Raw genomic sequence first — 22,641 nt, 5'->3', positions numbered from 1 at the left:
CAACTGCAGGGTGGCCCGCTGGGTCTCTTCATTGTACCACAGTGGCCAGTTTAGTAACATTTCACCTTTTATTGCTTCCCAGCCATCCCTGACTATTTCCCCCTTTCCCTCACTCTCACTGCTCTGCTCTGGGATTAAACTCTCCAATTATTAACACATAAGCTTGCCCTAGACTTTGTTTTTTAGGGAACCCCGAAAGACATATGTAGTTGGGGGTGTGAGATGTTTAAGAATCAAAAATTTTGATGTATGATAAACGCATACATTTTTTCAGTACACATTAAATAAATTACTTTTGCACCAAAGCATATTTAGATCATCTGGACAACCACTTTATAATTAGATATTCCCACTACTTCAATGCTTTACTTTCAATCGCTTAAAGACATGTACTTGAGCAATAAATTCTATTTAGTAGCTGTAAGTACTAACCTAACTTTTATGAGCCAACGTCAAAGAAAGGGGATAAACAAGGTGAAATTGATGCTTATCACAAATGAAGTCTTGGGATGAAGGGATATTTCAAGTAATTTGAATACAGTAAATTGGTAGACCAACTTGAGTTTCCATCTGAGGTTTGACAAATTTAAAAGAGTTTATGAAGTAGGTGGAAGTCCATAATTCATACTGAGAGAAATTTAGCTTCAAAAAATAATTTAATGTTGTTAATTTGAATTATATTGACCCATGAGCTGTGGAATAGAAAAATAGAGGTCTGATGAGGGAACTGGAGGGAATTTGCTTTGCACAGTGATATATAAATTTTATCTTTTCTCTCCATTATAAAACATTCAATAATATCTATGTTGCTTTCTAATTTTGTTGTTGTTGTTGCAAGTGGATTGTGTAAGAGAGCATCAAGAGGTGATGAGGTTATGTCAAGATCAATGAGGATTAAAAAAAAAAAAAAGACCACCATCATAGATAACTGGGTATATGACTTACACTTAATAGTGCTCACTGAATATGCAGAATAGTCAGGCCTCCATGGGGAGGTGAGGGTTGGACGGTGGTGTTGGGTGGGTCAGTGTCCCTGGATCAGCAAACATTTGTAATAAGTAAACATCTTTTAATGGCCGAGCTGCTTGTCACCTGTGAATTCCTCCAAGGAACAGGATGTGGGCTCCCCACCCTCATTCCCAGCATCTGGCACAGGTGTAGACAAGGCTAATAATCCTTTCAAAATGAAATATTTGAAAGTACACAGAATTTGAGACTAAGCTATATGTATGGTTCCTTATATTGGAGACAAATGTAATGGTGAAAGAATTTTGGGTCAAAGGGTTAAACACTGTGATAAACCACCTCTGATAACTTGGAAAAATGTGTGTCTATATATTCATATATATATATATAGAGAGAGAGAGGTAAAGAAAGATACCTCTAAATGCAGCATTCTCCAAAGAGAGAAATCAAAGTGCAATGTGCAGCAATGGGGTCATTTAAGTGTTCTGTTTTCATCTTGGTCCTTCATCTCCTGGAAGGTGCTGTGAGCAAGTCACTCATTCAGCTGAATAATAATGGTTATGAAGGCATTGTCATTGCAATCAACCCTAATGTGCCAGAAGATGAAACACTCATTCAACAAATAAAGGTAGGTTCAAAATGATAATTATCCATGCTTTGAAAACATTTTTTATCCAATTATTTTTATTTTTATTTTTTGATGTTATTTTTGAAAGAGAGGGAGACAGAGCACGAGTGGGGGAGGGGCAGACAGAGAGGGAGACACAGGACCCGAAGCAGCCTCCAGGCTCTGAGTTGTCAGCACAGAGCCCAACACAGGGCCTGAAACCCACGAGCCATGAGATCGCGACCACAGCCGAAATTGGACACTTAGCTGACTGAGCCACCCAGGCGCCTCTATGCTTTAAAAAAAAATAAGTGTAATATTGTCGTAGAGCAAACATGAGTTCTCTAACTCCAGCTGTGTGACATTGCCACATTATTTTCAGGTCTGAGTATGTTTCTTCAGCTGTAAAATGTAAATAATAACACTAAACTATTAGGATTCTCGTGACAGATGAGACCATAAATGCAGTGCACATAACTCAGAGTTTGATACATCATTGGTGCTTAATAAATGATGTCTACACTGACTGGATTTTACCATTGGTTTATATCAGATTCTCCTTTTATTCTCCTAATTGTAATCCCCTTCTCTGTGATCCTATTTAATACAGGAGCCCAGGATGCAAATCTCTGACTTAAGAACAATCCTGACCCTTCCAATGAGAGGAAACTATGCATTTTACCGGCTCCAATGCAAGGGACCCTCTCAGGGCTGCTGGGCAGGCTCACCTCACTTGTTACTTCTCCCATGGGGGAAGGAAAAACTAGGGAAGCATCTAACTGCTAAAAGGTGGAGGGATTAGAGAGGTTGCATACAACAGCAAACTTTAAGAAGGAAATGCATTATAAAAGGCAAAAGTGTAGGTCTGTAAAATGGGAATAATAGTAAGCACCTTCCTCATAGGACTTTGTCATGATTAAGTTTAGCAATGCATGCATATAAGGGAAGCTGAGTTAAGGGTATATGGGAACTCTGTACAATTTTTTGCATGTCTTCTGTAAGTCTAAAATTATCTCAAAAATTTTTTTAAAAACTTCAAAAATGTATGCATAATGCCTGATACATAATAAGAGCTCAGTAAATGTTAGGTATAGCCATCAATCATCAATCCCACTTTTAATCCTTCTAGATCAAAAGAGTTCCTCCCTCTTAACCAAGCCAAAGGGACTGAAGCTTGTTTCTAGGCAAAGTTCCTAAGTGTGAGTTCAGAAGTTAATAGTGTAAGGGCCCCAAAGGTCGTCCCCAAAGTTTCTTTGCTCTGAGCAAAAGCAAGGCCAGAAATATGGAGTTTGGAAAAAGGGCCATCTCTACCACCAAGAGAAGGTTGGGGTTGGAGAAGTGCAGCAGTTGATGGGGGAGGAGAAGCTTACCTGTTTAAGTGGAAGACTATGAGGTCTACCACCATTGGTGAAAGAGAAATTTACATCTTTTGAAATCCCTCAAATCAGATACCTTGGGTAGGTTTTTGATTACCTCTAAATTTAGGCATGAGCAAAAATGAAGTAGCCACTTAAAGTAACAGACAAAGTATGGAAGAAAAAATGTGGCTGTCAATGTTTCTGTCTCTTGCTGGATAGTCAGTAGGGCTCAGGAAATACCAGGAGGAGGACACAGATGCCTTATCTTGAATGACAATGGTCATTTGTATTTATATTGTGCTTCAAAGCTTTCAAAGCTCTTTCATCTCACTATCTTAGGGGGATTTTCTTCCTGAGAAATGTACTTCTCACTACAATGATTAAATCTGCTTCCTGGTAGGAGTCCTAAATGAGTTGGGTATAAGTTGGTTTCTACATCTTCTCTGTAACAGGAACACTTTTAAGGACAATAGTGTACTCTGTGTCCCTGAGTAGTTAACAAAAGTGGGTTCCTCACTATTTGATGTTCCAGATCTGCAGAGTTGAGGGAGCTCACTGTTGGCTTTGCTGCCTTTCCTGGCCATCTCTCACTCTCTGCTTTCTAAGGGGATTCTCTTCCTCAAGCCCTTGTGGGGCAGAAGCTTCTAAGTCAGCTCTTAAATACTGGCTTTAGCAGGACAGTCCCTAACATTTTTTCCATATATAGGACCGGCAGAAGGCGCTGCAGCAGTTCTATCCACAGCACCTACATTCTAGTCCGTTTTAGTTGTAGAAACAACAGAACACACATGACAGAGTGAGAGAGACTAAGGGAGAAACTCGCTCTCTGCTTGTGTGAGAGCTCTCTGTCTCTCTCTCTCTCTCTCTCTGTCTCTCTCTGTCTCTCTCTGTCTGTCTGTCTGTCTCTCTCTCTCTCTCTCTCTCTCTCACACACACACACACACACACACACACACACACACACACACACTTACACACACATTAAAGATATTGAATGGGAGCAGTTTGGGGTGTTCTCAATGCGTGGGAGCCCAGGCACGCCCTGACTTGGTACTCCTGGACAGTTTGCCACTCGTGAAACCGCTTCGTTCATTCATTCTTTGTTCATCCATCCAACAAATATTCATAGAGCATTTACAAAATGTCAGTACCAGGAATCCACTGGTGAATAGTATACTATCCCTGCCCTTAAGGCATTACCAGCCCATCCTATAAACTGTTATCCTCAACCTTCTCCAAACCTCTTAAGTTTAAATGTCTATTTGGATATGAAGCCGCCTTCTCAAAATCTGGAACAGATGATGAAGCAAAGGTTCCTTATTAATGTTTCTATTAAAACATGGAAGACAAGAAAATTTCATGCTGCTCATTCTTCCTGGAGATAATGAAAATTCACATTTCACAAGTCAAATTGTAATATAATACTCTAATGTAGGAAGTTTTATATCTACTTTTCAACTTTTTGGTGATCGTGACTCAGTGTTTCTATTTTTCATTTTATTTTAAAAAAAATTTTTAATGCTTATTTATTTTTGAGAGAGACAGAGTATGAGTGGGGGAGGGAGCATAGAGAAAGAAGAGACACAGAATCTGAAGCAGGCTCCAGGCTCTGAGCTGTCAGCACAGAGCCTGATGCGGGGCTCAAACTTGAGCACCAGGAGATCATGACCTGAGCCGAAGTCAATGCTCAACCGACTGAGCCACCCAGGTGCCCCCAGTGTTTTTATTTTTTTAAATGAGACAATATTATATTATCCTAGTAACTTAAAAATCTGGCTTTGGGGGAAGAAGGAAATGCAAATTACAAGAACTTTAATAAAACTGTCCAGGCAGCCATTACTGCCACTATCTGAAGGGAGGGAATCTAAGGCTCATAGAGATAAATTCCCAAGTTTATCCTGTTAGGAAGTGGCAGAGTAGGAGTCACTTCTGCATCAACGGGCAAGTACTTCCCCATGTAATGATGACCTGTTTCTGCCCCTAAGGCCAACCCTGCCAGGCACTGGACTCTAGTCATTCTGGTCTGCTCCAGCAAGGACATTCCTCCTGCAATGACCCATTTTTCTCTTAAATTATCAGTTCTTTTCCATTAGCATATACCTATGTTATAATAGTTTCCATTTTTAAAAAAAAACCACTAAACCAAACAAAACTCCCTTGTCCTGAAGTCCTCTTTCAGCTAATGTTTCATTTCTCCATTCCACTTTAATCTACAGAAAAACTTGACCTGTTGTCTGTATTCACCGTCTCTGCTTCCTCATCCCCTAGTGTGTTGAACTCATTCATATGGAGCTATCATCTCTGTTCCACTAAAATGGATCACTCAGGTAGCCAAATTCATTGCTCAGTTCTTAGTCCTCATCATACTTGATTGCTCAAGAGCATTAGACACCGATGAGGAATCTCTCCTTCCTTAAACACTCTCGCCACTTAAACGCAGTTCCTTCTGATTTCCTCCCCATGCACCTGCTGCTCCCTCCGGATCTCCTTTGCTGGCTTCTCCTCACCTCACCCCTAAATGCTGGGGGCCTGAGGGCTCAGTCTTCAGCCCTCTTCTCTCCTCTGTCTATACTTGCTTTTGTACCTTTCAGTGTTTTTCAGTCCTAGTAGACCCAATACTCCTTTCTGTAATAAATTTCTTATAATACCCTCTCTACCACCTTGCCATGAAGCAGCTCAGGGAATGTGCAGAGGCATTAATAATTTAACACTACAGCTCTTTTCATTTTAGAGAAATAAAGTCAGGCGTAACTTGAAGAGAAATTAATTACGCCACTTCCTTATATTGAACACTTAGTACTATACTAAAAATAAATACTCTCATATCATTTAGTTAACCCCAAAATTATTACAGGAGCCAGCAGTGCTACAGTTGCATTCATTTTAATTTGAGTTTCTCTCCCAGTACTACTTGGTGTGGGACTTTGAGACCTATACTCTCGAACTGTCAGTTTCTCCCTTAAAGGTTTATTGATCCTCAAAAGATCAAATGAAATGAAACCAATAACTAACATTTCATAATGTTAACACAATGTTGAAATGTTAACATTTCATGTTGCTAAGTAAACATGGTTCTAAGTGCTTCCTTGACTTCATTTGCTCCTCACAACAAATTTATGAGCTAGTCGTTAGAATATTTTCTACTCTACACGTGGAGAAACTGAGGTTCAGGGGAGCTTGAGGAAATTGCCTGATGTCCTGCCATAAGTGGTGGAACCACAATTAGTGTCTGCCTCTGGAGTCTGCATTGTCAACCATTATACTGAAATACACAGCATGTGGTAAGTACTCAGAAAAGATCAGCTATTATTATTAATAAAAGCTATTTCCACATTTCCCCTTCCCATCTTGATAAATAACTAGTCTTTGGAAATGTGAAATATGGATATAAATTTGAATGATTGACAGTTTTGCCTATTTTCTGTCATAAATGTGCTGGTTATATGTGTTTTCTTTTTTCCCAGGACATGGTGACCCAGGCATCTCCATATCTGTTTGAAGCTACAGAAAGAAGATTCTATTTCAAAAAGGTTGCCATTTTGATTCCTGAAAAATGGAAGACAAAACCTGAGTATGTGAGACCAAAACTCGAGACCTACAAAAATGTGAGAATATCAAGTTTTTTTTCACATTCAATTTCCTTCTCTAATTCAGATTTTTTTTCATCAAAATATTCTAGAATCAAATGAAATTGTTTCAAAATACTCTTGCATGAAAAAGGTCAATTCATTTGCGGAATTTTGTAATAATGACTATTTGTTAAATTTCAGGCTGATGTTCTAGTTGCTGAACCAACTGCTCCAGGTAATGATGAACCCTACACGGAGCAGATGGGCAACTGTGGAGAAAAAGGGGAAAGGATTCATTTCACTCCTGACTTCCTAGCGGGAAAAAAGCTTGCTCAATATGGACCACAAGGTAGGGCTAGAGATAAAATAATCTGGTATATTTCTCACAATTTAATTATTTTATTCTCAAAGTAGATCAATAATAGCATTATATGAGTAAGCATATACAAGCAAAATAAATTATTATAACTTTTTTCACTTAAAATAGAGATTCAGTGCAAATTGGTGCAGCCACTCTGGAAAACAGTGTGGAGGTTCCTCAAAAAATTAAAAATAGATCTACCCTATGACCCAGCAATAGCACTGCTAGGAATTTACCCAAGGGATACAGGAGTACTGATGCATAGGGGCACTTGTACCCCAATGTTTATAGCAGCACTCTCAACAATAGCCAAATTATGGAAAGAGCCTAAATGTCCATCAACTGATGAATGGATAAAGAAATTGTGGTTTATATATACAATGGAGTACTACGTGGCAATGAGAAAGAATGAAATATGGCCCTTTGTAGCAACGTGGATGGAACTGGAGAGTGTGATGCTAAGTGAAATAAGCCATACAGAGAAAGACAGATACCATATGTTTTCACTCTTATGTGGGTTCTGAGAAACTTAACAGAAACCCATGGGGGAGGGGAAGGAAAAAAAAAAAAAAGAGGTTAGAGTGGGAGAGAGCCAAAGCATAAGAGACTCTTAAAAACTGAGAACAAACTGAGGGTTGATGGGGGGTGGGAGGGGGGGGAGGGTGGGTGATGGGTATTGAGGAGGGCACCTTTTGGGATGAGCACTGGGTGTTGTATGGAAACCAATTCGACAATAAATTTCATATACTGGAAAAAAAAATAGAGATTCAGAATAGTGTATTTCCCAGTTAAAATTTAAATTCTTCATGTTTAGCACACGTGTGTAAGTACAGAATTTTTAATTTTTAGAAATTGTTATCAGATAGTATTATAATATACTTTCCAAGTATAATCAAATGCAATAAGTTTTAGATAATTAAGGTAACTAATAACTAGTACTAGGTTTCTTCTCTATCTTGAAAAGATTAGGACCCATTTGATTTTCTTCATTTAAATAGGGAAGGCAGAGAAAACAAACAAAAGAGTACTAGCACCTCAATACCCCACCCCCAAATACACGAATGCACTTATGGACCTTATCAGAAAGAGGTGTCAAACAAATGTACCTCTCTCTTGTTCCTTTACAACATTCCATCTCTGCTCCATAACAGGAACAGAAAATTCCCAACCTATGGCTCAATATGTGTTGAACTGATTTACCTAAGTGCCCATCCCACTCCTGAGCCCACCTCAGCCATCATGGTCACCACATTTATAATCCCTTCTTTCTGTACTGTGCCTCCATGCCTGCTCTCCTACAACCTTCCCTTCCCTTTAAGAGGTCATCAGTTGTTCCCCAGCACTGACAAAATAGTCTAAATCTTTAATGTGAGATTCTAGGTCTTCCTTAGCATACATCCCTTCATATAACTGTCCAAATTCAGCCTACCTAGGAATTTACATTCCAGAAAAACTGAGCTGAGTGTAAGCTCAAATACTCACTGAGCGCCTATTAAGTTCTAGGCACTATTTGCCAAGGCACGGCAATGAAGTCATGGTGTCTATTCTCATGGAGATGTGTCTAGTGTGACAGACTAGCATTAAAGAGTAATGAAAATATAACATGATAAAGTATCATAATGGGATATAATGAAAGTGCAAAGGAGGGGTATATGGACAGGTTTAGGATGTCAGAGAAGGCTTCTAGGTGGAGATAAGCCTGATTTTGAAAGAGGAGTAGGAGTTATTCAGAGAAAGAGGGAAAGAGTATTCTGAGTCAGAGGAAAACTATGTGAAAAGAACAAGAGATGAGCAAGAACATGGTGTGACTCTAGACAGCAAAAGGAGTTTAGAAATTCACTGTGATTTTAGAGTTTTGGTAGTGGATGAAGAACAGCAAGAGATATGGCTTCAGAGAGGAGCAGAGCCTGGATCAGGAATCTTGTATGCCATGTTGAGATGCTGGACTTAACCTGAGCACCATAGGGGAGCCATCTAAGACTAGAGATATAGTGGCCAGTGGGTGGCCATTGCAGTGATTCAGGAGTAGGCAGCAGTAAGATTGGAAAGAGGAGACTAGGTCGAAGCAAAAAGCCAGAGGTGTAGTAGGCAGATCTTGAGGGTTAACCAGATATGAACCATGAGGGAGAAGGACATACTGGGGATGCTGGTCTGGCTGCCCTATGAATGCCTCTGGCTCCCACAACAGCCTGCACTGGGCTCCATCGTTATACTTGAACCACTAGGGATTTTAGTTATCTGATCATTTGTGTCATCTGCTAGACTGTGAGCTGTGCAAGGACAAGGCAGTTGTTTCGTCTTTGTATGAATAACTGCCTGGCACCTACTAGTGCCTGATTAACATTTGGTGAGGCAAAATAAGTAGTTATATTTTAAAGAAATGTGCAGTTGTCATTAGATTTTTTTTTCCCTGAGGAAATCAAACCTTTAACTGAAAAAAATTAACATAGCAATGCATAATGATGTTCAGAAAAATTACCTTCTCCTAGTGTGAGAAGATAGTTTTGTCATTCTTATTGTAATCCGGTGTTTAAACTATTTTCTCACAGGAAGGGTCTTTGTCCATGAATGGGCTCATCTGCGGTGGGGGGTATATGATGAATACAATAATAACCAGAAATTCTACTTTTCCAATGGAAAAAGACAAGCAGTTAGGTATGTGTATTTTAATTTAATTTTTCCCAACCTATTTTTAAGCTTATTTATTTATTTTGAGAGACAGAGAGAGCATGTGCACACATGGGCACTTGTGTGTGTGAATGGGGGAGGGGCAGAGAGCGAGGCAAAGAGAGACTCCCAAGCCGTTTCCACACTGTCAGTGCAGAGCCCAAGGGGGGCACAGAGAGCTCGATCTCACAAGCCTTGAGATCGTGACCTGAGCTGAAATCAAGAATCAGATGCTCAACTGACTGAGCCACCTTCCCAAACTATTATAAAATTGCAATCATTTTTTTCCATGAATTGACTTCAAAAATACCAGTTTTTTTATATTTTTTATCTTTCATTCTCTTAGCGCCCTCTTCTTCAGCTTCCCACAAAACTACTTCTTTTGTTCCCTTTATAAGTGCTTCAATTAGTTGAATTGTCTACTCTGCAGCTACAAATCATTTGCCTCTGTGTGTGTGTGTGTGTGTGTGTGTGTGTGCAACGATAAGAAATCCACAGGTACCATGTTCAGTGTCTCCATCTCCCTATATCAGAATCAGGGACATAAGCCAGCCTAATGGGATTCTTTAGTGCCTTGAGGGCAGAATGGTATCTATGTGGACTTGATCAGTACAAATGGGCCTGGGAGGGACTGTGGAACTTACATAAATGACAACCCAAATATTAAAACAAAACAAAATTTATCCCAATTTAAATTAAACTTTCTGTACTGTCAATAGAAAGCAAAACGAATACTTGAAAAGTACTCTTGGCTGCCATTATTTTATGGGTGAGTTCAATTTCAGTGAATATAAACTGCTTTAGCACTAACATAAAAGGCAGGGAACTTCCAATTTACTTTAAAGAGGTAGCATCATTTAGACACTAAAACCTGACAGATGGCATGAAAAATAATTCTGTAGATACAGTTTTCTAAAAAGATTTTAAATTAATGGATAGTAAATTATATCTGGTAGAATTAAGGGGATAACAAACATACTAAGGCCAAGTAGGATATCTTCCAGAAATTTGAAAATATTGTGATATTAGGTAACTAATTAATATGGTATATTGAGTACGGAAGAAAAATAATGATGCCAATAGATTCTCAAAGGAGTTTGATAACCTTGCACACATATGCCCGAGTTTAAAAACAACAACTCCTTTTTAAAGACTAAAATTTGGTACAACACTCCTCTCCACTTCTGCTTCCAGTTCTGTTTGCCTGATGCTGTTCAAGGACGGGAGCTAGGATTGGGTTCAGTTACTGTCCTACGTGGTGCAACTGTTTCCAAGGGGAGCTGCACTTGGCTCAGCACTCAATCTTGGCTTCCCATTTCTCCCACGGGAGCATTACTACTCACCATTTCGCCTTTCTTTACTACATTCAAACTCTGTTAGCTAGGTCCACTTCTGTTGTATCTTCCCTCATTGTTACATAACCTCAGGCATAAATAGACATTACGTGCCTCCTAGAACCAGGCACAGTCCACCAGATTCCTTTAGCTTATTCCCTCTGCACCTCACAGACCACACCCAGGGGCCCTTCCCTGATGTGATCATACATTGGACCGACCCCTACAGTCTCAGCCAATGCATGCCATCCCAAACCTAACACCTGCCTTCCACACTTCTCTTTTCTAAGCTTCTACATAGTTGAATGCTGTATATTCCCTCAAGAGAAAAACTTATTAGTAAGCTTATTAGTCCTTCCTAGAGATATTCTAGACATATTTACATATACAGCATGTTCTTCCACAGATAACATTAGCAAAGCTGACATGATCACCATGTCCTCTTAACAAAAATGTAATTATAGTGTATTAATAATGCTTATTGCTTCTTATCTTCCAAATATTTTTATTGCTTTGAAGGGCTAGGAGCAATTTTAAAAAATGATGGTAGTGACCACAACAGAAAGTTACTTCTTTAATAAGATACAGAACATTCACTGAAAACTGATAGCCTTTCATATTTAATAGGGAAATGCTAGAGACATTCCTAGGAATAAGGATGACCACTATTAGCACATTCTAACTTTGTTTAGAAAGTTGGAGCCAATGCAATAACACCTTAAACTGAAGAGGTTAAAAACAGTGGGGCAGTAGGAGCTGCTACTCAAAGGGAAGAGAGAAAATTGCTTTTAAGCAGATGAGACATAGTCCACTCAGAAAACCCAAGGAAATAAATAGAAATTAAAACTGACAAAGGAAGTCAATAAGGTGACCAGATACAAAATGAATATTCAAATTACCTTTCCATAGATTAACAATAACGAGTTCAAAAATATAATGGAAAATTTCTTCTCCACTTAAGATAGCAATTAAAAGTGTAATAAAAGTAGGGGAGAGGTATCACCTCGCAGTGTCAGAATACCTGAACTCAACAACACAAGAAACAACAGGTGTTGGTGAGGATATGGAGAAAAAGGAGCCCTCTTGAACTGTTAGTGGAAGCGCAAACTGGTTCAGCTGCTCTGGAAAACAGCATGGAAGTTCCTCAAAAAGTCAAAACTAGAACTACCCTATGATCCAGCAATAGTACCACTGGGTATTTACTCGAAGAATACAAAAACACTAATTCAAAGGGATACATGCACCCCTATGTTTATAGCAGCATTATGTACAAATTATGGAAGCAATCTAAGTGTCCATCAATAGATGAAGGAATAAAGAATATTGGAACAATGGAATATTGTTCAGCCATAAAAAAGAATGAAATCTTGTCATTTGCAACATCATGAATGGATCAAGACCGTATAATGCTAAGTAAAATAAGTCAGAGAAAGACAAATGCCATATGATTTCTGTCATATGTAGAATTTAAGAAACAGAACAAATGAGCAAAGAGGAAGAGAGAGAGAGAAGGAAACCAAGAAACAGATTCTTAATTAACTGAACAAACTGATGGCTACTAGAGAGGAGGTGGGTGGAGGGAATGGGTGAAATAGGTGATGAAGATTAAGGAATGAGTGCACACACTTGTTGTGATAAGCACCAGGTAACTAAAATAAAAACTTAAAAAATAAATAAAATAATTTTTTTTAAGTAGGGTCAACTCTAAGAAATGTGAAAGTCTTATTAGAATAAAACAGTGAGATCCTTCTAAGGAATTTAAAAGAATATCAAGATAAGTTGAGAGACTTTGAATTCATGGAAGATGTAAATTCAACACAAATCAATACATAGATTTTATGAAACTAGTTAAAATACATCTATTTTTACCTCATTTTTAAAATCCTAGAGATTATTCAGTAGATAGTAGCTAAGAAGAGTTTTGAAAAGAATAGTAATAAGTGGTCATTTTACTTATTGAATTTTAAATATACTCTAAGGCTACATTAATTAAAACAATGGGGTCTAATAGACACATATATAATAATTTATTATTTAATACAGCCAGAATTACATATCTATGAGGAAAGGCAGAATTTCTTAAGATATCAGAGCAATTTTTAACTGTGTGGGGAAAAAATTAACAGACCCTCTTTCCAGTTGGATAGGCTCATTAAGTATAATGAGTAAGAAACTAGATAAATATTAATAAATATTGAATTGTTATTTGGTGAAGTTCTTTCTATGCATTCAGGAATCGGAAAAAGACGTAAATAAAGGAATAATAAATTTGGCGACATATGAATTAAAATTTTGGTTGTACACAAATCAAACGTAAATTAAAGAAAAAGGTAACAACAGAAAAACATATCTATGAACATTAAGAAACCAGACTTTTAAGAGCTTAGTATTATAACACACAAAGAACTTTTTAAAACCAAAAACAAAACGGTAACTCCCTAATAGAAAAATAGACACTGGAGAAGAATAAATAACTCACAAATGAGGGAATAAAAATGGCCAATAAACATATAATAAATGCTCAGACTTACTAGTAATCAAAGAGGTACAAATGTGACTAGGATGAGAATCACTTATTACCTAGTAAGTAAAGCTACTTTCGGCGGGATGAGCACTCCCACAGATGGTTGTTGGAGGCATAAACTGGCATAACTTTCCTTAGAAAGCAATTTGATGGCACATATCAAATCTGTTAAACTTTTCCTATTTTTTGATCCAGTAATTTCATGCTTAAAAATCCATTTTAAGGGAAATGACAGAATGGGTTGTATCCACAGACTTTAAAATGTTCAAACTTTTACTCTGGGAATCAATCATGTAGCAAACTTGGAAACAGAGCCAAAACTTCATGTGAAACTTTATTTATTCATTGAAGTTTTACTTTTAGTACTGAAAAATCAGTACCAAATTTCTACTAATTGGGGGGGGGGCAAATTAAATAAATTAGGCTAGATTCATTTTATAGTATCAAAACATACAGCTATTAAAGTCACATTTTAAAAGGATATTATGAATTATAATAATACATTAAAATCTTAAGTATACTAACATACCAAGTTTTTTTTTTTTTAAAGCAGGAAGCAAAGCTATATGTGCAATGCTATGTTGATATATAGAGAAGAAAATGCTTCAATATGTTAACAGTAGCTTATTTCTAATGGTGGGACATGATTTTTTTATATTCTTCTTTATGCTCCTTTGCTATTTTCCAAATTTTCTGTGGTGTTGATACATTACTTATATGTTTAAAAAATAAAATGTAGGGGCGAAGGGTACCAGGGTGGTCCAGTCAGTTAAACATCCGACTTTGCTCAGGTCATGATCTTGTGGTTTGTGAGTTTGAGCCGCTCTGCGAGCCCCACTGGGTTTGAGCCCTGTGCTGATGGCGCAGAGCCTGAAACCTGCTTCCAGTTCTGTGTCTCCCTCTCTCTCTCTGCCCCTCCCCTGCTCACGCTCTCTCTCTCTCTCTCTCTCTCTCTCAAAAATAAATAAACATCAAAAAATTTTTAATAAATAAAATTTGGGGGAAAGTCGTCCATTTATAATAGCCACAAACTCATAAGCATATAAAGAAAAATCTAAAATACCTACGAACATATAAGAAATATCAAAAATTGTATAACTAGAAAAACAGGAAATGTCTGTAAGCCTTTTGAGGGAAACAAAAGAGAGTTCCTGATTTTCTAGCAATGAGGGTCCTAGATTAGGAGGTAGCTAAGGACTTGGAAGTTTATTAATTCTGACAACAGCCATAAGCCAGAGTTAGCTTTTCTGCTGCAAAGAAACAAATTCTGATACCGTTTGGGGAACTCTTCAGATACTTTCTGGCAAATAAAAATGACTCTGATGAGAATTTAATAATTTTGCTATTTAAGGTGATCTATTTGTTTATAAGAGGAAATTGTAGACATCAGAACAACCTGGCCACAGTCTAATAACCCTTCAAAATGATTACAGCACCTAAACGTATTAATGTATTTTCAGATGTTCGGCAGATATTACTGGCAAAAATGTAATAAACAAGTGTCAGGGAGGCAGCTGTGTCACCAAATCGTGCAAACTCGACAAAGTAACAGGGCTGTATGAACAAGGATGTGAGTTCATACCTCATAGCCTGCAGACTGTGAAGGCTTCCATAATGTTTGCACAAAGTATTGATTCTGTAAGTATTCTGTTCTTGTATTTTTGTCTTCTTGACACTTATGAATTTAGTGAAGTATCTTATCCCTGATTGCTGCAAGAAAGGATCAAATTTTAGGAAATCACCAGTGAGCAGCTGATTCTCTGTGGGAGAAACTGGGAGTACAAAATCAGCGATAAATTCATTATCTCCCCCCCGCACCCCGCACCCCCTCTTTAGGTCCATTAGTGAGACTCCCATCATCTCCCTCCCATGAGCCTGTGGTTTCACTGCTTAGAATCATCTCAAATATCCTTAAAGGCAGACAAGCACAACAATTTTTGGTTAACTAAGAAATTTACCCAAGAGAATTAGACACTTCTTTTTATTCATTAATAAAAAGTAGCCTTAAATTTAATTTGCAGAGATCTCTTTTCAGTCTGCATATTTGCTTTTGGTTGTTAACTGAAATTTTCAATCCTTTAAGAGTGTTGCTGCCTATAAGGGGTTTGAACATAGTTTTAATAGTTTTAAGTAGTTTTTAAATGTGTCCTAATGTTTTTTTAAATGACCAACTGGTATATAATAAATTTGACAAATTATCCTTATTAGTGTTAAATATATATATCAGCAAATTTGCATAAACTAAAACTAAATGCATCAGTTTATCACTAACTAAAATCAGTGGAGAGACTTTGTGGGGAGATTCTCCTGTCTTTCAGTCTCATATAAAATTATGTTTTCCTTTTGAAATAGAAGGCGACGTAACTTGCAAGATTCTGTCAATAAAAATGTGGTGTAAGTTTTAAAAATGTGATGTACCATGGTCCAAAAGGCCCATCCTTCACTCTGGCTTTGCAGTCTATTTCTAGACTTATTCAGAAACTTTCAAGAGAGGGCCCTCATTATGTTTTAGATTAACCACAAAGTTAAATTTAATGCATGATCAGGTTTAGGAACCTCTGCCTGGAGTTCACATACAAGTTTTTCAGAACACCTGCTAATATGTAGCCATAATGATATTATGGAAACACTACCAAAATGACCTGGAGAATGAAAACAAAAAAAAAATAAGTGCTTTACACCTAATTATTACTTTCTATATTACTAGAATCCTGGATATTTAGGATTTTTAATTGAATGATAATACTGCGAATAATAGTCTGAGAGGAGGAATGAGGTTACACATTCTTTGCATACCAGGCCACCTTTTTTAATCCCCCCAAATGCTAGCAATGTAAATACTTAAGAAAGGGGAGGAAACTTTCATTTACTGACTGTGTTAGTATGGACCCTATTCCGTATGTTCTCATATAATTCTTGCATAATAACTATTACCCTTTTGCAGATTAAAAAAAAAACCTGACACGCAGATTTTAGAGTTACTCAAAAAACAACAAACTTATATTGAGCTTTTATTATGTATCAGACACTGAACCAAGTTTTGAGGAAGCAAAATTTAATGAGTCAGTTTTCTGCTATATTCGGTTTATAGCCGAATAAGTGTACTAACGATGTTAAAGGGATCTTTAACATCCCTTTAACATCCACGGGGTATTGGAAAGCCAAAGGGCTGAGTAGAAATTCTCTGGAAGGAAGGTAGGAAATGAAAAAACAATTTGAAAATGACCTTTTGGCTGAAAATGAAGGTAAAGTTCACAATGCAGAAGACAGAGGAAAAGGAATTCCTTGACAAAGTGGGAACCATGAGCAAAGGCATAGAGATATAAAACAAGGCAAGTTTGAGAATTTATGGATCACAGTGGGGGGAAATTAAAAGACTTGGGATGCACAGGCAGAGTGAGGATGTAGAGTGATGCAAAAATCTAAACACAGATTGCTCCTTGTTCTGTGAAATAGTCCAAATTACAGTGTATGAACAATGATTAGCCACCAAAGGGTCTTGAGTACAGAAATAAGAAAGAAGATGTTTCTAAAAGCTGCGCAGTGGACCAACTGGAGGGCAAACAAGATGGAAAAGTCAGATAGGAGACCAAAATAGTCTGAGTCACGGACCATGAGGGCTTGAATGAGGGAGATTCCAATGGAGAAGGAGAAAAATGATGAACTGGAGAGAGAGTGAAATATATGGATCTTGGTTATTTGGTAGAGGGAAGACGATAGGATTTCCTGACTTAGGTGGTTGTGTGGATAGTGGTGACTTAAGTTAGAAAATGCAGGGGCGCCTGGGTGGTTCAGTCGGTTAAGGGCCGACTTCGGCTCAGGTCATGATCTCGCGGTCCGTGAGTTCGAGCCCCACGTCGGGTTCTGTGCTGACAGCTCAGAGCCTGGAGCCTGTTTCAGATTCTGTGTCTCCCTCTCTCTGACCCTCCCCTGTTCATGCTCTGTCTCTCCCTGTCTCAAAAATAAATAAACGGTTAAAAAAAATTTTTTTTTTAAAGTTAGAAAATGCAAGAGGAGGAGGAGCAGAGTTAAAGGAAAGGGCATAGGTTCAATTATGAACACACGAAGGTTGAGGAGCCTGTGGAACATCTTAGTGGAAAGAGCTGGGATGTAGGGTGTTGGTAAGTGAGTGGGAAGTAAGAGGATGGAGAGATAGGATGGTACCAGCAGAGAAATGTTAAGAAATGGGTGGCTTGTAGATAGTGGTGATGGCTTGAAATGGCAAATTTTAGAAGTAGGAAGGAAGCCAAGAGCAGATCTAGATTGCTGATGAACACTAAGGATCCAATAAGGTTGAAGACATGGTATAAGATTGGAACTCTGAATTATGACTGTGAACTTCCCCAGCAGTGTTCTGGAGTGACTGTGGGATTAAGCCAAGTTGATGGGTTAGCCGGGCAGACTAGGAAGGAGGGCAAGGGATTTAAATACCCTTCTCTATTATTTATCTCTATAATTTTATTGACAATTTCAGGTGGTTGAATTCTGTACAGAAAAAAACCACAATAAAGAAGCCCCAAACCTGCAAAACCAAAAATGCAATCTCCGAAGCACATGGGAAGTGATTAGCAATTCTGAGGACTTTAAGAAAACCACTCCTATGACGACACAGCCACCCACGCCCACATTTTCATTGCTGCAGATAGGACAAAGAATTGTGTGCTTAGTCCTTGATAAGTCTGGAAGCATGGCGGTATGTTCACTGGGTCTTGCTCTTCTGGACTCTGGTCTCACATTTGCATATGCTATGATCTGGACTGCAATTTGTAACAGGTTGGGAATAAACACAACCCTTAGGGTCAGAACAGTTACAACAATAACATGACCATCAAACACACCCACCTCAACTCTATTCAACAGAAATTTCAGCATCAAGTGTCTCATTTGCCAAATTAAATTAGCTTTCAATTTATGAGCACTGATCTGATAAAGTGCATAGCCTTAACATTTTTTATGTTTCACTGATAATATGTAGATCTATAGAACTGTTACTAAAGCAGTGATCTAATGATCAAACTAAAGCCAAATCTGATTTGCTCTTTTAGGGCCACTTATACAAAGGCCCTAAAATTCTACCCAAAGATGTTACTAAATATAAAGGAGAAATTTAATACAGAAATCTAATTTAATATAAAGGCCTTGAATAAGCTTGTTGTCATTTACTCTGTGTTGAGGGAGCTACTTCCAAATTTCCTCTAGACCGTTCTGTTATTAGTCCGCTCATCTAAACCCAACTGACTGCCTTTCTTCTACTTCTTCGTTCAGAATGGTGACCGTCTTAATCGACTGAACCAAGCCGGCAAACTTTTCCTTCTGCAGACGGTTGAGCAAGGGTCCTGGGTTGGGATGGTGACATTTGACAGTGTTGCCCATGTACAAAGTGAACTCATACAGATAAACAGTGATGTGGAAAGGAATGCACTCACCAAAAGCTTACCAACCGTGGCCACAGGAGGAACGTCCATCTGCTCTGGGCTTCGATCGGCATTTGCTGTAAGACAAGTTCCCTATAATCTGTCAATGTTTACAATTTGTTTCCTAAACGTCTCTCTGTTTTCAACAAATTAAGTCAAATTTCCTCTAATATTAAGTTCTATCATAATATGGGGCCTACCTACCTTTCTGTGTTTACGTGGCAGGGATTCTCTTCCAGGTGTCCTATGTTTAAGCAAATTGGATCACCTGTCCTTCAGCACTTCCACACCTTTGCTAGGCTCCCCACTTGGGATACTTTCTCCTCCCTCTCCTGTAATTCAAATCCCATTCATTCTTCAAAGATCCATCACAGACGCCACCTACTTCTTGACATCTTTCCTGATTCCTTCAACTGTAGAGAATCTCTCTAAACACTGTGAACTTAAAAAAAAAAATCTCTTACGACTTCTAGGTCTTCTGTCTTACTTTCTAATCATGCACTTCACTCAAGCAAAATTTCTTTAGGAACAGGACTTATCTCTTTACCTCCCAGGCTGCTGGCACAATATCTTTTATACAGAAGGTTCTCAATAAATAAAATTGAACTGAGTTATCTGATGGCACCTGATTCTTAATTGCTCCAAATATATCAATCAATATTGAATATTTCTTTAGAAGGTATTTAGCCCCATGAAACAAAGAATAAGAGGCTGAGAGAAGCTGGCTGGCTAAGGTCTCAGAATATCTGTGGCATCTTGGGCAGGTCGGCCTTCTGCCTGCTGTGGAGCACAATACATCATTGGGGCTGTTCCAGATTCCCAAGCAGCAGCAGGAATAGTTAGTACCCAGCTCACACTGTTGCATGTGGACAACAGACACTGTTGCATGTGGACAATTTCCTCACATTCGGTCTGTCCCTCTAGACCTTTTATTCCACCTTGAAGTTTAGTTCTTTAAAAGTGGTTTCCATTGTTTGTACAGTCAGCTGCAGATCCCTTCTCCAGATGCCTGTGTGCATCTGGATTCTCTGGCCTCTACCACTCACCCAAGCTTTGACTAAAGAACCAAATGAAGGAGGGGAACTGACATTGAAATCGCTGATGTGTTAGACTAAACTCCTGCTATGCAAAACCTTAGGGGAGATGACTAATGCCAGATGGCCTGGTGGTGAAGACAGAACTTCTGGTTCTGCATTTTCCTCTCAGATGGGTGAGAGAGAGTGTGAGAGACACAACTGGAATTTACATGCTCCTCTTGCCCAATGGAGTCCAGATGTGGGGTGGGAGGAGCTTATATGTGACTTTACAGTGATGAGGTAAAGGGCTTTGGGTCCTACGCTGTCCTTAAGTTCCCCATTGTTTCCTGCTGCAGGACCCATGTCAGGTCTGTTCTGGGCTCTTGTATCTGCTGAAGTGCCCACTGGACTTTGCTCTCCAGGTTTGATCAGGGCCCGGTGATCCTTCCTGGCTGACTCAGCCCCACTCTGGCTCTCACTATTGGAGCAGAGCCCTGAGCACCCCATGTCCTCCATTCAGCCCCTGAGCAGACTGTACACCCCTCAGCCTGTCTGGCAAGATGACCTGTTCTCTTATCTGCCAACTTCTGTCTTCCCTACGGTGTATGTGGGAACTTCTGCATGTTTTCCATGGCATGTAGCAGTGATGGGGAGTAGGACACAAGAATCCAAATGAAGCCCTTTCCCTGGCCTCTCAGGCTCTGCAACTTGGTCAAATCAAGGCCACAGCCATGGCTGAGAGGATCGTGAGCTCTGGACTCCTACATGCAGCAGCAGTCGTAGTTCTTCCCTCTTTCCTTGTGTGGCAGCCCTCTCTCAGAGTCCAAACAGAGTGGGGCAGAAGTCCCCTCTGTTCTTAGCTTTCATTTCAAGCTACTTAAGGTGGCTTCCCTTTCTGACAGTCTGGTCCAGAGAAGATTGCTTAGGCTTGATTGCTTGTCTCCCCTACTTCTGGGTCTCCCTTCTACTCTTCTTAGGGGAAGAGTGGCCTCTTGCCTTCCTCTTCTGAAATGAACATCGCTATTTTCTAATCTAATTTTCCTTCTATCATAACTTATCCAACATTGGTAAAAGGTTGGTTCTATACAATGTAAAAAGCTATAATCTGTGTCATAAGGAATGGTTGAAACGTAGATGTCATAAGACAACTAGGAACTGTGGGTTAATAGTAATGAAATTATTTGTTTTTATTAGAGGGAATATTAAAAACTATTAACAACTCACGTGACCCGGGTACTTACCAGTCAGAACCAATGCCAACCATTTTATAAGCTAAAATCTGCCCTGAGTCTCATATCTCCAAAATATTATTCTCATTCAGTGAAGGTAGTTTCTGAGAATATCTGGGGACCTCTGAAAGCCTGTCAAGGAGAGATCATGTGAAAGAAACTAGAAAAACCTTTGCTGCTTCCACAGTGGTGTCCATCCCTAGAACTGTCTTGTATCTCTCTTAACGGAGCCTGCTCCATAGCAGGGTAACCAAGAGAAAACACTACTGTCAAGTTCCATGAAAGTTGTTGATTTAAAATTAATCATTTCAAGATAGAAAGATATGTGACCATTCTCAGGCACTTGTTTATTGCCTCTGGAATTTCTCTTCTCATTCCCTTTAAATGCAGTTTTCCCAACACCTTGGGCACCCTGATAACTCATGCCCTGAATTATGTTCTCAGGTTATTAGGAAGAAATACTCAACAGATGGATCTGAAATCGTGCTACTGACTGATGGGGAGGATAACACGATAAGCTCATGCTTTAACGAGGTGAAACAAAGCGGAGCCATCATCCACACAGTCGCCCTAGGACCCTCTGCAGCAAAAGAACTAGAGGAGCTGTCTAAAATGACAGGTGAAGAGTGGCCTGCTGCATCCCACTGAATTGCCGCTTCTACTGCACTGCAAGCTCCAGTGAACTGAGGAGAAGGAGAAGGGTGGGATATATAGAGAGAGGGATAATCTTATTAACCAACTACCTGCCCTTCCTCCCAAATGACCATTAGAACTAACTCTACCCATTTATTTTAAGGCCTTGGTTCTACGATTAGGGCAGTCTGGAGGAAGATGGGAATCAGCACAGCACTCTAGTTAGGATGCAGGTCTCTCCTCCCAGACACTTTGTGAGGACTGGATAGAATCTAATAGGTTACCCAGGAACCACTCTCTTCCAGTTTTCAGCTGGCTAAGAGACCCAGGGGGGACAGATGACAAGCCACTAACCACATAATACCATGATACAAGTACCATATTAGCGGTAGAAAGCACTTGAATAAAAAGAAAGAATAGAAAGCCTTGACTTTATTGAGGGAAGAAGGTTCCAGGAGGATGATCTCCAAGCAGAGACTTTAATAAGGAGTAGCAGAGGTGGAGCAAAGGGTCTACTGAACCACACAGAGAGATTACTCTGAAAATGTAGAAAACAATGCAGTTTCTCCATAAGACATTAATATTTTGTGCTTCTAACTCACATACAGAGACAGATGGTTAACATAGATTCCATATATGCCTGGCTTCTTTAGCAGAGTAAATGGGCACATTTTTTTTTAACTTAGGGCCAGGATTATGCATATCAATTATTATGTGAGTTGCCTTCCGAGGCAGGTAAAATGATAGGACTGCTTGCTCCTATCTGCTTAAGACTGCTTACTTGTCTTAAGTTGGGTTTCCTAGAAACAGAGCCTGAGACAGGGAGTTATAGAAGGAGAGCCCTCAGGAGAACAGGAGAATTGGAAGTAGGATAGGGCAGGGGAAAGACGTAAGCACAGAAATGGATTTAGAGTCTAGCTGAAGTCTAAGCCCACAGTGGGCTTTCGATCTGGAATTGCATCA

The 22,641-nt window shown here is 39.1% G+C and overlaps 1 protein-coding gene across 1 annotated transcript in view; it reads left to right on the top strand.

Moving 5' to 3' along the window:
- Positions 1-1,358: 1,358 nt before the first annotated feature.
- CLCA1 (chloride channel accessory 1) overlaps positions 1,359-22,641 on the top strand; it is a 31,235-nt gene continuing 9,952 nt past the window's right edge. Inside the window, exons 1-8 of the mRNA XM_049616877.1 lie at positions 1,359-1,594; positions 6,396-6,536; positions 6,702-6,849; positions 9,411-9,516; positions 14,847-15,024; positions 17,861-18,079; positions 18,652-18,879; positions 21,490-21,664. Of these exons, the coding sequence (XP_049472834.1) occupies positions 1,388-1,594; positions 6,396-6,536; positions 6,702-6,849; positions 9,411-9,516; positions 14,847-15,024; positions 17,861-18,079; positions 18,652-18,879; positions 21,490-21,664 (1,402 nt within the window). The 5' untranslated portion in view covers positions 1,359-1,387. The remainder of the gene's footprint in view (positions 1,595-6,395; positions 6,537-6,701; positions 6,850-9,410; positions 9,517-14,846; positions 15,025-17,860; positions 18,080-18,651; positions 18,880-21,489; positions 21,665-22,641) is intronic.

The sequence above is a fragment of the Panthera uncia genome, assembly GCF_023721935.1.
Source record: "Panthera uncia isolate 11264 chromosome C1 unlocalized genomic scaffold, Puncia_PCG_1.0 HiC_scaffold_4, whole genome shotgun sequence".
In the NCBI taxonomy this organism is placed as follows: domain Eukaryota; kingdom Metazoa; phylum Chordata; class Mammalia; order Carnivora; family Felidae; genus Panthera; species Panthera uncia.
This window is presented reverse-complemented; position numbering and strand designations above follow the sequence as displayed.